General features: G+C 40.3%; 1 protein-coding gene across 2 annotated transcripts; it reads right to left on the bottom strand.

The window, feature by feature from the left end:
• Positions 1-557: 557 nt before the first annotated feature.
• sh3d21 (SH3 domain containing 21) lies at positions 558-13,941 on the bottom strand. Of its 2 annotated transcripts, none has more exons than XM_083919093.1 (17): positions 13,762-13,941; positions 13,028-13,185; positions 12,874-12,931; positions 12,248-12,357; positions 11,668-11,758; positions 11,507-11,568; positions 11,377-11,416; positions 10,802-10,896; positions 10,344-10,445; positions 9,906-9,957; positions 6,380-6,427; positions 6,186-6,303; positions 5,045-5,210; positions 4,353-4,427; positions 3,954-4,150; positions 2,320-2,383; positions 558-2,177 (listed from the first exon to the last, which is right to left on the bottom strand). In XM_083919093.1, the coding sequence occupies exons 1-17, from the start codon at positions 13,763-13,765 to the stop codon at positions 2,145-2,147; spliced, it is 1,473 nt and encodes a 490-aa protein (XP_083775219.1). In that variant the 5' UTR covers positions 13,766-13,941; the 3' UTR covers positions 558-2,144. The 2 variants fall into 2 exon arrangements, with proteins under 2 accessions (XP_083775219.1, XP_083775218.1); XM_083919092.1 differs by having other exon boundaries at positions 5,045-5,213; positions 13,762-13,940.
• Positions 13,942-13,950: the final 9 nt, after the last annotated feature.

The following is a 13,950-nucleotide window of genomic DNA, read 5'->3' as shown; positions in this document are numbered from 1 at the left end:
GCTCAGCTCCTCTTACTCTATTTCTAATTTTAACTCAAATAGCTTTTTTTGTATTTGACCTCTGAGCTCCAAAATGCTTCAGTTCTCAACACTCAGTTTCCAGTACTCTCCACAGTTACCGTGTCTTACATTCCTCCTATATTATTCATTATATCCATTTTAATTTATAGGAGTGCCTGTGAGCAGCACCCGTCATCACTGACATTATTGAATATTTTAAAGGTCCCTCGGTGAAAAAAGTAATGTCTTCATTTGTGTTGGCAGGGCTTTACCGAAAGGACATTCATTTTTTTAACATCTTCCAAAATTCAGCAACTGACCCTTTGTTTGTTTAGTTTCATTTATTTCACCCCTGTCCAATAAGGAATGTGCCCTCAATGACCATTACTCAACACAGTTTTTAAAAATAGTATGTTCCCATGGTAGTTTCCGAAGCACCCGCTCCCTGATGAGCTCCAGATGTCATACAGATGTGCTCTACGGTGGGCAACACTAGTAGGCTTAGACAGGAGCGCAACACCACCACCACCACCCCCACCGCCACCACCAATCGGAGCCAAAACCAAATCTGTGTGCCTTACTCTGAAGATGGCATGGTCCAAACAGTCAACTTAAATAGCAATCCTCTGCTGGGTTCCAAAGAATTCCTCATTAATCCTCTACCCACGTTCTCTGCATCCATCGCAATGAGTCACTATGTCCAGGGTTTTCACAGTGAGTCAGTTTTTCTCAGAATGACACAGGAGGCCTTTTCCACTTTTAACTACAAAAATGCAGCTGACCACAAACTCTTTTTAACTCCTGAAGATTTTCAAAAGCATTTAAAAAAAAAAAGATTTAGTTCCATAAAAGTGCTAGTCATTAACATAAGCCATTTGCTTGAAATTTAACACATTTATTCTTTTGAATGACACGTTTTTTGTTCTGTAATGTGAGGTCACCACTTTCGCATGGTCACTTTCACCAGTCCAGCATTCAGTGAAAAGTTTGACACTTCTCTTCATGTAGAATAGTCAAACCGCGCCCCCCAGTGGATGTATGCAGCGTTACATTCAGATGTAGAAAACCACCTGTATGTCAGCCCTTGTTTTTGACAGTAGCACTTTAACATTCAAGTAACAATGCCCCCTTTGGATGACTTAAATTTATATTTTAGGTCTTTGCAAAAGACATTACAATATTTCCTCCTATGTACAGCTACATATATTGCATATTCTGGTAAGGCATTAAACGTATTATATGTAATGATGATTGCTTACTGTTTGTGAACACAGCATTCAGTGTGGACCCCTCCTCTCCAGCTCAACGGCCAGACAGAAAGAGAGAAAGAGAACAGAGATGGTAGAGCTAGCTAGAGAGCGAAGACAAAGCAGTAAATCAGAGGAACAAAGCAGGGTTTTTTTGATTGTTTCTCAGCGGTTACACTCAAATAACCCCACTGGAAGGTGCTGTCAGATTATGAGTGAATGCAGAGCTTCATCCTGTCCCTCTACCTTGTGAGGGTCGTGTCAAAGTTGTGGTTGGGAGCCGCTCACCCTGCTCTCCCTTATTGGCGGGGGGTTAAAGAACCGCATGCGTTGATGCCTCTTTGCTGACACCCTTAAACGTTTTGCACAGACTAAAGACAGGTTCCCTGCTTATACAGACAGCACCACACTTTTAGTGTGTGGCGGCTGAGAGGGATTACTTTTGTAATCATGTTGATTTTTATGATAACACAACATATTATACCTTTAAATATGTAAATGTTAAAAGTATAGTAAAACCTATGATAAAATGAATAATGTTGATAGTAGAAACCAAACCATGTCAAACATTAATTTGCAACCAAACACCTAACCCAGTCAGGACCAATGTTTGTTATTTCCAGCATTTAAATATGTAAAGATTTTATCAGTAGTACATCATTTAAAGTCTTATTGAGGATTATGTTTCTCCAGTCCAGTGCAGGATTAGCTTGATCCTATGTCCACATATACCTCCTAATTCATCCCTCGCTTGTGTGTCTGTAGAAGGAAAGCTTTCTTGTCTTCTCCATCCCCATTCCAAGTCAAAAAAAATGTTCATCTTGTTTAAATTTGCAGTATGAGCACCGACATGGCACAGCGTCAGAGGGGCAGCCCAGTCACAGTCAGTTTGTGGTATTAATGCTTCATCCTCAAACTGCGTACTTCTTCCTGTATTGAAAAGACATTTTTAACAATCAATTATACCACAGTCATGATCTTGGGAACCACAGCTTCTGTGTTCTTTCCTGTGGCAATATAAAGCAGGCATAAAGTACGAATGCATGCAAAACTCAAGGCTCGCCTCACTGACCTGCAGTGCCACTCGTTTGTTTCTCTCCTCGCTCAGTTCCCCTTTCACTTCCTGTATGTCTCGACTGATCAAAAGAGACAGAAAGAAAAAGATGACTCCACAGACATGGGTATGTCTTAATAGGTCACGATGAGCACAGGTCAAAATAATAAATTATTGAAATGGCTAGGATCAATCTTTTTAAAAATAAAAATCAAATATGTATGTAACAATGTCAAAGGGATCCCCGGTAGTGATGAATTATCAGTCTGCACCTCCTTTCCGCTTTATGAAACTTTTTAGTGAGTCAGCCGTTGTTTAGCTGTCCGGCTGCTCTCATGCTACTCTCTAAAAACGTAGTGCCCTTTACCTGCGTAACACCAAACAGCAGACAGACAGCTAGCTGGTGAACATACTGAAGCATTTAGTAGCTAAATAGCCAGATATTTCCCTCAGGAGTTTGTACACCAAAACTAGTGTTTTACAAGAGTAAATATTGGACGTAAATTCATCAGGTGGACAGGAAACACAACTCCCAATGAATGTTAATGTAACTGCTGGATGTGTTAATAAGTAGGCCTAATAATTATAATTATAACTGTTTATAAATCAGCTTAAAAGGTGATGAATGATATGTCTGGTTGTTTGCATCTTGTTTCTGCTGCCCCCAAGTGGCCAAAGAAAACCTGTTATTGCGTGTTTAAATATAAATATGAAAATATAGTGAAGACGGTGCAGCGTATGACATTTTCCGGTCATCATGGGAGCCAGTGTCAGCTCACAACAAGGAAATGCATTATTATTTTGGAGAAATAAACAATTCCCCCCCTGGGATTATTAAAGTATTTCTGATTCTGATTCAGAATTGAAAGCTTATCTTAAGAAACAACATATGAAGCATTTTGCTTTGACCACACACAAAATCAGATGACTTGGATCTCTAGCTTGATTAACACACTGAGTGCTCCAGACATTAGAAATAGTGCCCTTCAGCAACAGTAAGGGACATGTCAATCAAGCCCAGTTTGTACACATTTACAGTCTAATCAGGCAAGATGAATCAAAGCAACCGTGTGGGTGGACTGTGGGTGTGTAAGGGCTTTAAGTGGTTGTATATTTTTACATGACATGCTGTTTATCAAAAATGAATATATGCTTTTTCAAAATGACTTTTAGATTTACCTTTTTAAAGCTACTCTGGTTGTAGTCGTAGCTTAAGGGCTCAGTTGACGGAGAATAATGTGTCTACAGCTGCCCAGCGTGGCTCATATGTAACAACCAGGCCTCTGTGATGTGTCATATCAAAGCAAATGAGATGCTAAAGATCTGACATTGCTTGGGTCCATTTACCCCCCCAGGGTGAAGGACTGTTTAGTTTAGTACACAGTCTGTACTTCTCTCTTAGGTTTTGATTAGTCTCTTCCTGTGTGCGTGCAACAAACACCAGACATTCATTTGGGATAGGAGGGTCCATCATCTTCTCAGTTGAATGTTATGAATTTCCTCTATGTGTTTCAAGATGACAAGACTGTTGTATTTTTAACTTTTGAAAAAACAAGGTACTGTAGCTTCTACTTTCGTTTAACACCTCTTAGAAAAACAGAGTAATTTGCTCAGGTGTTACAGATATACCCGCATTAAAAATGAGTACTCACTCGTGTCGTGTCTGTAGCAGCTCCAGAGCCATCCTCAGCTCTTTGATCTCGTCCTCTAGGCTTTTTACAGTTGGTTGTTCTTTATGGGTCACAGTTTTACCATCCACAACTAATTTGGGCGGTGCTGGTCGAACTGGAGGTGGTGTCTTAGGTCGATGATCAGGCTTTTTAGGCGATGGCAGCAGATGCTCTGTACCCTGCAAAGCATCTGTTAGCTTTGCATGACACTGTACAGACCACTAAACTTCATTGGCTCTATGGTAACATTTTCACTAATCCTAATGATATGTTAATTGAACAGTGCATATTATCTTATATATGATCTAAACTCAGACTAGTGAGGTTTTATCACAAATGTGAAAACACGTGCTGTGTTGGAAAGCAGTCAGTGTCACAAACCTTTTGCAGGCCAGGTAATTTCTCTGTCTGGAACTTTTTTGGTGATAATTCAGGTTCTGTCTGGTCAGTGGCACCCTGGGCATGCAAAGGAGCAAAGCTATGTCTTAATGGTAATCATTGCTAATCATCAGTGCACACAATCTGCCTTAATAACTCTCTTTCTCCAACTATGCCCGCTTAACACCTAGATCCTCCTTTTTTTGAGAAGCCAAGTACAAATCATAAAATGATACCTCAGGGAATTAAATCTTTAATTCCCAGAATAACTTTTTTTTTAAACCAGCCCATTCTCATTTCCAGGGTGTCAAATACAGATGCTCTGTCACACACCCTAAGTGTCTGGCACCAGCTCACCCTTTAGGAGAGCAGGACGATATGGCCGGCATCTTCTGTGTTCAGTTCTATTTTAAGAAAGTAAGAACTTTTATCCAACAGGTATGTTCAACATAGGAAGGGAGTTGCCTGCAAAGTTGCAAGTTGCAAAGGTCACCTACAGAAAGGTTGGATAGTACTAACAATCTGGTCTAGCAGGTTTTTGGCGGTTCTGGTCTGAGTCAAGCTTTCATTATGTAAGATCTTCCTTGCTTGTCACATGCATTGACCCAGTTTATGACACTTATTGTATTTTAAATGCAAAAGTTGTGATAAAAAAAGACCAAATCAATATTAGTCTCTGACTAATGTGGACATACTTGTGCTGCTGTAACTAGGCCTGATGGTGGTCTCCTCTGCGGGGGTTTGGCTCTGTTTGCTGTAGGATGGCAGAGCTTGTCAGTCTGCACGTCCACTCCATCAAACTGGACGGACTCTTTCTCTTCCGGTTGTTTTGGGGAAACGGGAGCCACATCACCGTTGGTTCTACTGAAAATAAGAGTAACACTTTAAAAGATTCAAATGTATGTCAACAGACAGAATCTCTCAAAAGTTCTCTCCTGATGAAAGAAGACAGTGTTGCACAGGCTTTGCACATTTTTAAGACAAGAAAAAGAAAAAACATGTGGTTGAATGTGGTTTCCAGTTTCCTAAACTCTGACGGGTGCAGGTGCAGACTGAGCATAAGAGCTGAAGTCTTGAAGTGTCTCTGTATTTCTTATTTTGTCCTGGCACATGTTTCACTTTCACAGCTCATAAGCCGTGATGGCAGATCAACATATTCAAACTTAACTTCAAAAACCTTTGTGTCCTGCTTAGATGTGAAATGAGGTTTATAAATAATCAACCTCGAGGTAAAGGTCAGAAAATTTGAGCTTCTTATAAAGGATCTCGAAAGGTGTCCCTTCCAAAGTTTTTCTCAGAAAATAGTTCTCGTGTGTGTGTGTGTGTGTGTGTGTGTGTGTGTGTGTGTGTGTGTGTGTGTGTGTGTGTGTGTGTGTGTGTGTGTGTGTGTGTGTGTGTGTGTGTGTGTGTGTGTGTGTGTGTGTGTGTGTGTGTGTGTGTGTGTGTGTGTGTGTGTGTGTGTGTGTGTGTGTGTGTGTGTGTGTCAGGAAACAGGAAATGGGCTGCTCTCGTCTGTTTGGGCCCAATCTGACTCATCCCAGAGTTTCCACTGAGTAGCTAAAGGTCGGGCATCCTGGCATTCTTCTTTAAGGACACCATGGCAACTGGTGGCGGCAACCAAAACCTTTTACATCTAAAGGCTCCGCTCCCGGTGCCAGACCAAAGAGGAGAAAGTGTTCCTGACATTTCCTAAAAGCCTTTTGCTTTTAAAAGGTTGCAAATGAATCACTATTCATTTCTCAGACTTGGAAGCCATATTGTCTGCTAAGTCTTTGGTGGTTTTGCATGAAGATTAGTTGTGAAACACAACACCAGAGAGCCTTTAGCATCACTTACTTGGGTGAAACCTTGTTGGGTTTGTCTTTGATTGGAGGCGGGCTGGGCTTGTTAAGGGATGGCAGCTTGACTTTGGTTGGAGGATTGCTTCTCAGGTCTTTAACCTCTGGTTTATCATCTGTAAGGCAAATTCACGACATTACTCCAGGAATGTGTCACAAGAATGTGATAATTCTAATAATAACCACTTATACCTTTTGTCTTTGCTGGACCACCTTTGTCCATTGTTGTGGCCTCTTTCACTGGAAAAGCAGTGAAAGAACTGTTACCACAAAGTTTGGTATGTAAATAGCAAATCTGCACTTCAGATAAAATATTAAAAATATTCCATCAGCTGCACGCAATGAAGCAGTGGCATCCTATATAAGGCTTTTGTCAGACAAATATTGTAACTATGAGTCCGTGGATCAGCTTAAAAATGTTTCCCTAAGCAACTGTGGTTGTTCCTTATGCGCATTGATCAACATCACTGTAAATTCAACTATTCTCCCTCTTCCTAAATTGACCAATAACACAACAAAGAAAACACATAACGTATACAATCAGAAATGGAGAAAGCAAAATTTGTTCAGTGGAACAGGATAAATGGTTTAGAGGAGTGAGGCAGCATCAAGCAAAGTAGACCATGTAAAAAACAAAAAAATAATGTTGGGCAGATAGTCAGCACAGTTAGAACATGACAACATAAGTTAGATTACATTACAGAAGACTGGTAAAGCCAGGGTGCTGCAAAAACAGACAAACAGCCAAGCAAATAAATAAAGCATGGAGTGTATGATGGCAAGTCTGGTTGTTTTTTTAGCCAAGTTTTGAGATTATGTGCAAAGGACTGGTAAGAGTCGCTATGACCGGTATTTAATGGATCGATGTTCTAAAACCAGGAAGCTCTTACTTTGACGGTGTGTAACAATATAAATATTAGCAGGTTATTGCTAAAAAGAGTCTGCAAACTCAGCAAAACTGCCATCCATAAATAAAAAGTAGCTTTTATCTCATGCAGGTGAGGCTTCTCCTGTAAGAGATGAAATCACAGATACTCTATCCATTCTGTTTATATTGACATCCCTACTTGTGTTATTTTTTTTATTGTTTTCATATGCATTACTTAGAAAAACGATAACCAATGAACTAATGAAAAGCCACTGACTTATTTTAAAAATGCTACCTATCCTTTAATCAAAATGTAATCTAGTTTAGGAGCAGTTGCTTGGGAAGGCAAAGATGTGCATGTCACTGGAGCAGACCAGGTCACAGCTGTATCCAACAGGACTGCAGATCCCACAGGTCTCAACCAGTTCATCAGGGACAGTCACTCTGCCTCTGCTCATAGAAATAAATACAGCCCCTGAGAAGACTTTGCCTTGGAGACTGCAAGAATAGATGCTCATTGAACTGAAGGTAATGGGATGGTTTCCTGTTTGCCATGCCAAGTCAAGTGCTTATTTAAAAAAATTGATGTTGAGGATCCTGGTTACAACTCTGCTAAATACATATATGAATACATTTCAGGAGTAAAACTGCTCTAATGCACAGCCCTAAAAAAGAGCAGAATATTTTGCATATCATCTAGACTCAAAGACGAATAACAGACCGTATGAGAACACAGGAAGCCTACCTTGAGTGTTCAAAGCATTGTGCAACATTCCCTCTCAAGCAAACCATCCACACAGCCGTAGTAGCTCAAGTGCTGCTTCTTGTGCTAGTTGTGAAAATCTCTGTGACAGAACTCTCCTCTGTTCCCCCCACCCCCTTGTTTCCTCCAAGACTCCTGGACTGTGTCACATGACCAGTATAACCATCCCCCCATCTCACTATAGTCTTAGAGACTTCCTGTGAAGTTGTTGTGTGTGATACTGTGTGGAAAAAAATGCTGTAATGAGTATAATGTGGTGGCAGTTCAAATTATGGGCTGTGCTGCCCACGGTTCAGGTGACATCTTTGAATAGCCGAGCACTTTGTACTGCACTGTTTAACCTGCCTGTTTGATCATGACTGTTTTGATGAGCATGCATTTTGAATCTCCAAACTAGGCTAAATTTGTAAAAAAATTAAATAGACATTTTTTTTCTTTTTGGTACATTTTGCCTGATTTGCAACTTGCACCACAGATGGCACTCCTCAGCTGAAGGTTGAAAAGAAGCCACATCCTGCTCTGTGTGGCTCACTGATTTGACTTCTACATCCTCTTGTTTCAATGTTCATCTGCTCTTTTCTCACCAATCTTAAGAAAGCAAAAATCTGGCTGCATTAATTGTGAGAAAACATTAACAGTGACTCAACAATCTAGAAACTTAAACATAATCACTGATAATCACTCAGAAATATTACATTGATTCAAAGTGGCTAAACAGCAGCAATTGCAAATAAGCCAAAAGTTATTATTTTCCTTGTACAGGACGAGATACATTATCACACAGTATGAGAAGATATGCGTTTTGTTTTTGTTGGTCATTTCCCTATTAATGCGCCGCAGGGCAGAGAATGTCATCCTGTCCAACCGTCTTTGCACGGTGACAAGATGAATACTTGTCAGGATATCTGGACGGACTGTTGCACAAATTGTTAATCAGGGGCATGTTGGTGTAACATGACATCACAGATAATGAATGAATGAATGAACATGAGTTATTACCAGTCACCACAGCTAAAGTACACTGGTATTTGTTTTCACCCTGTGAGTCTTCGTGTGTGTTTGTTTGTATGTCAACAACAAGCTTCTGTAAAGGAACTATCACAGAGGTGGTTTTGAGTATTTTGCCAGGTGTTTGTTTATGCGTCTGTCCTTTTGTGGACAGATTTTGTCACCGCGATAGCATCCCAACCATGCATGATACAGTCACAAAACTTTACAGGTGTGTAGTTTTCGATCAAAATGATGGTTGAGTTTATAGATGGGTGTGGTCTGAGCAAGGATGGCGGAAGAAGGGGGCAGGAAGTAGCAAAAGGGGCCATCGTGCCACCACTTTACGCCCGATTTGGCGTTGGGGCTGGTGTGATGCCAAGATGGTCTCCAGTTTTTTATTTATTTGTTAATTATTTAGGCCAAACTAGGTTATGCTAAAATGTTCTGATAATACATCGGACTCCATGGTAGTCAAATGTATTTTCAAACAGTTGTGTGCCATCAAGTATGTGAGGATAAGTACTCAGATCTTTTACGTAAGTAAAAGTAGCAATACTAAGTAAAAGTATTGCATTCAAAATGTAAGTAATGTACACAATTATCATTCCAACCAAAGTTTACCAAATGTAAAAGTACTAATGCAGAAAGGCCCATTTCAGAATCATAGAAGTATAAAGAAGCATTAAATGGAAATACTCAAGTAAAGTACAAAGACCTGAAAGCTGTCCTTAATAAAGTACAGTAAATGAAAATTGTATGGGTAACCAGTGTTGTAAATGAGTAGCACTATACTGAAAGGACTTCAAGTTGCTTCCAGAGCACACTGAAATAATGGCATTGATGAGGGGAACGTTTTGGCTGCTTTTATACTACATGCTGAAAATCACCCAACCAATACTGCTGCAAATGTCTCCATCTGCTAAAACAACAGCCCATCACAGTCCAGGCTGTCAGAACACTGCCAGGATAAACACCACTACAGCCAGAAGCCATGAGTCAGAAGAGGACCTCGAAAACATGAAGCCTAGCTCCACACTCTAATGTCCAATGTGTCCCTAAACTGCTGTGTTTGATCAACATACATGCTGTTCTCTTACCTGAGAGTTTCCTGTTGATGTTGCGTGCAGGCGGTTGGCTCGTGGTCCCTGACTAGAGGAGGAGAAACGGAAAACTCAACAGGGTGGCAAGTACATCCCCTTGTGAATTAAAGGCATCTCTATTTTACACGCTCTTTCCACTTAGGGATTTTTCAGTGAGTAATTCCAAAACGGAGGATGTTAAAAAAAGTCCTGACTCACTGCGCGCTGGCTGCAGACTTGGTAAAGTAACACAAATACCAGCCATCTACAGATAAAGTGGTATTATGCGCATGCTGTATTTTGAGTCATTTCAGAATAGTATGGAAGTTTAATGGATATGAATTACCATAAAGCATGTCTACGGTTTTATGGTAGCACAAAGCAGTTGTCAAATATTGAATATGTGGACAGTCCGGTCCAACAAAGATATGCTTGAGACTGTTTTAGTCCACTCACTTGCAGACTGTCCATTGGTGGAATCACCATGACGAAGTTATCAGGAAAGAAGCCACAGCGTCCGTTTAGCTCTCCCTCCCACCAGCCTTCATCTTCTGTTTCCTTCAGATAGAGATTAAAGAGACACATTAGAAGCTGAACATGGCAGTGTCCTGTGGGATGCCAAATTAAAAAGGTTACAAAACGATCGAGCAAGATGCAGCTGCCTTATCAATTTATCAAGGTATCTCAGAAATCTTTTTTTCCTCTATGATGACATGATTGGACATTAGCGTCATCTTGTGCACGGGCACATGACTTACTCGAAAAGTCACACAGCTGGTTTGGCTGGATGAACAATGTGATACACCTGCAACTACTTTGAAGCGCCCAAAGGACTAGTGTATTTAAAAAGCATGACATCATGGGAAAACATGCTAGTAATCATGCAAGATAATAACAATGAAATGTGCTCTAACCTTGCGCAGTAACACAACAACGTCTCCTTTTTTCAGATCCAACTCATCCTCTGTTTTGGCCTTGTAGTCAAACATGACTTGGCAGCACTCCACCACTGAGGAGACGTAGTATAAGAGACGACGTGGTTACTTCCTTACACACTCTGTGCATTATAGTACATGTGTGATAGGAATAGGAGGTTTTAACAATGCTGACTAATCTTATCAGCCTTGTATGCAACTTTCACAATACTAACTCAAAGAATAGCTGGGATGAGGCTGTGACAAACTGGAGATAAAAGTTATAAACTTTGATCTTTGAGGGATGTTCCACTCTGACGTAACCCTCTGTAAAAGTGATTAACCAGACTCAGTTAGTCATGTTACTGTAAGTATTTCCATGTGGCCCCACCCATACACGTCCAGGTAAAAGTACAGGAATTACCACACGTCTGGGTATAAATAGTTACTGGTTGCCCTTTGAAATGCTGTTCTAAAATAGAAATAGTGTCTTAAATGAACGTATCCCTTTGGTGTTGAAGCTATGGTTGCGGAACATTTTCAGAACAAGCAAATGCTTTTATAATATGACTTACCGTTTTTTGCTTTGTTCCTCACACTTGCCCTTTGCGATATCTTTTTTAGGACAAAAAGTACAAGAAGTCAAAGGTAAACAATTCATGAATTCAGAAATCTAATTTCTAATTTCTGCATTACAGTACATACCTCCTTGTTGAATACTGCATCTTTGAGCTTGGGTCTTGCCTTGCCCTCATTGTGCTTGCCGTCTGTAAAAAGACCACCCACAGTGAGTTCAGCTGTATGTATTTTTCCATGAACAGAAAAAGAAACAGAAAACAGTGAAGAGGAGTTTTGGCTTTACCAACCTTTAGGGGAAACATAGATTTCTTTGACAAAATTTGAAGGAAATGCTCCCAATTTGCCATTTTTCACCCCCATCCACCATCCATCTTCAATCTGTTGTAAAGATTATATCGAGTACAAAAAGAAAGTATGTGAGAAGACAACATTAGCATTATAAGGCTGCACTAAAACTTCCAGTATACATTACAGAGATTAAAATCAGTCTGTTTAAGATCTCTGATTACACCATGGCATGATCGTCCATGTGATCACTTCAAAAGCATTTCCATGAAGCTGTATTTGTCTATTTATCTGGGGGAACATGCTTTGGCAACCAGGTATAAAACAAATGTAATGCCTAAGCAATAAATGAATACCTTATGAAAAGACTGCCTTTGTTTGCCCAGGGCAGATTGGCTGAGCAAACATTTAACCAACTCCCAGATTTACATACAATGCCAAGGTGTTTGTCTGCTGAAGAGTATCAGCAACCAGCAGTAAAATACCTACGCAGTAGTCTACCACAGCTTGTTTGCAGTGCATCGCTGTTAGGTTACCAAGTTCAAATCTGAGTGTTTGAGCAATGATAAGAGGGGACTCTACCTCTCTGATGATCTCTATCGTCTCCCCAACGACCAGACTCAATTCATCTTCGTTCATGGCATTGTAGGCAAACGCTACCTCGCACTTCCTCGTCTGTTTCATCCTCTTCGCTGGAAACACAAAGAATCACCAGCCACATCAACAGCCACATGTAAAGAAGCTAGAGCTCAGTAATGGTATGTTTAGTTTGATCAGAGGCAGAGTAGTCAAGTCGCAACAGGATAGAGTTAGACTGCAAAGCACTTCTTCACGCTTCTAACATGTCTAATCCTTCAAAGACAGTTTGTTTCTATCAGCTCCATTTTCCTACATTATAATTAAGGTATGTGTGGCGAGGATGTGGTAAATATATATTTACAGTCGGCCTGCTTGCTGCACAGTCTCGCTGACTGCATGCACCACACTAACCGCGGTTCTAAACACTTGTGTTTGTAGACCATACAAGTTACATAAGGAAAGCCAACATATTGGTTTACTTTAAGTCGACTGAAGCTGAGATAAGGGTTTTTTATTCCAGGACGTACAGATTTCGCAACATGACAATTGTTCTGAGTACATTAAATGTAATGCAACTATCTCTGATTGAGGGCAGAACTTAAACAGTTTCATTAGACTTAGAATTGTACCTGTTCTAATGCTTCGTGGTTCCCTCTTGCTGTCACCCATCAAATAGACTGGCACCTCCTGTAATGAAAAAACAAAACGAGGCATATTTTAAGACGTGTTTAAACATAAACACACAGTACAGTAACAGTACAAGACTGTGCAGTGTTAACAGACCTTGGCAAAGTTAGCTGGGAAAATTCCTTTCTTTCCTCTCAGCTCCCCGTGCAGCCATCCCTCCTCGCTGGCCTTGGTGACATTTTTGACCACATCCCCCATCTTCACTGTCATCTCATCTCCCATTGTGCCCTCGAAGTCGAGCAGCACCAGCACCTCTACAGTGGCACCGTAAATAGGGCAGAAAATTTGATTCTTTGCACAAGGACTGGTTCGCTTGCTTCACAAGTGATGTGTCCTGACATTTCAAAACCAAGACAAACGTCCACCCCTTGAAGGCTTAGACAAAGATATGGGCTTTGCAGATTGTAGATTACAGATAAACAGTACAGTACAGGCTTCTTCTGTCAAATGAAAATACAATTAGAAAATGGGTTTCCAATGTCAGTATTTTCCTGCAACGTTAATAGAAATTAAGAATCAACAAATCAAATAAGAAGTTTACTAGTGTTAGTAGTTTTCCAATACTCATTGACACAGTACATTCAGTCTATGCAAAGTTATGCAATTGTATCCATAAAAAAGTACCACTGTTTTTATTTGCATGCCAATTTAAAATCAAATCAACTGCATTTTGTGCAGACACAAAATAACTCTTTTCATTACTTTGCACATACTCATACGTTTTACCATACAGATTAGATTTGCAGCAAACAAACAGCAGAGAGGGTTAAAACATTCAAAAACAAAAATTATCCACCAGTATATAAGACATAGCGATAACACTGACTCACCCATGATCTCTTTCTTTGTTTCTTCTCCGGATCCGAATACGTATTTCCTTCAAAGCAGCGAAACAAACTCTGGAGTAGAAGGAGAACTGAAAGAGTGTGGTTGTGTTGTCTAAGACGGAGAGATATGGCAGCCAGGACCCTTCTTCCTACTTGTCAAACATTAACATTGAGCAACTTTTTTCTGAGGCT

Source organism: Echiichthys vipera (assembly GCF_963691815.1).
Source record: "Echiichthys vipera genome assembly, chromosome: 8".
Classification (NCBI taxonomy): Eukaryota; Metazoa; Chordata; class Actinopteri; order Perciformes; family Trachinidae; genus Echiichthys; species Echiichthys vipera.
This window is presented reverse-complemented; position numbering and strand designations above follow the sequence as displayed.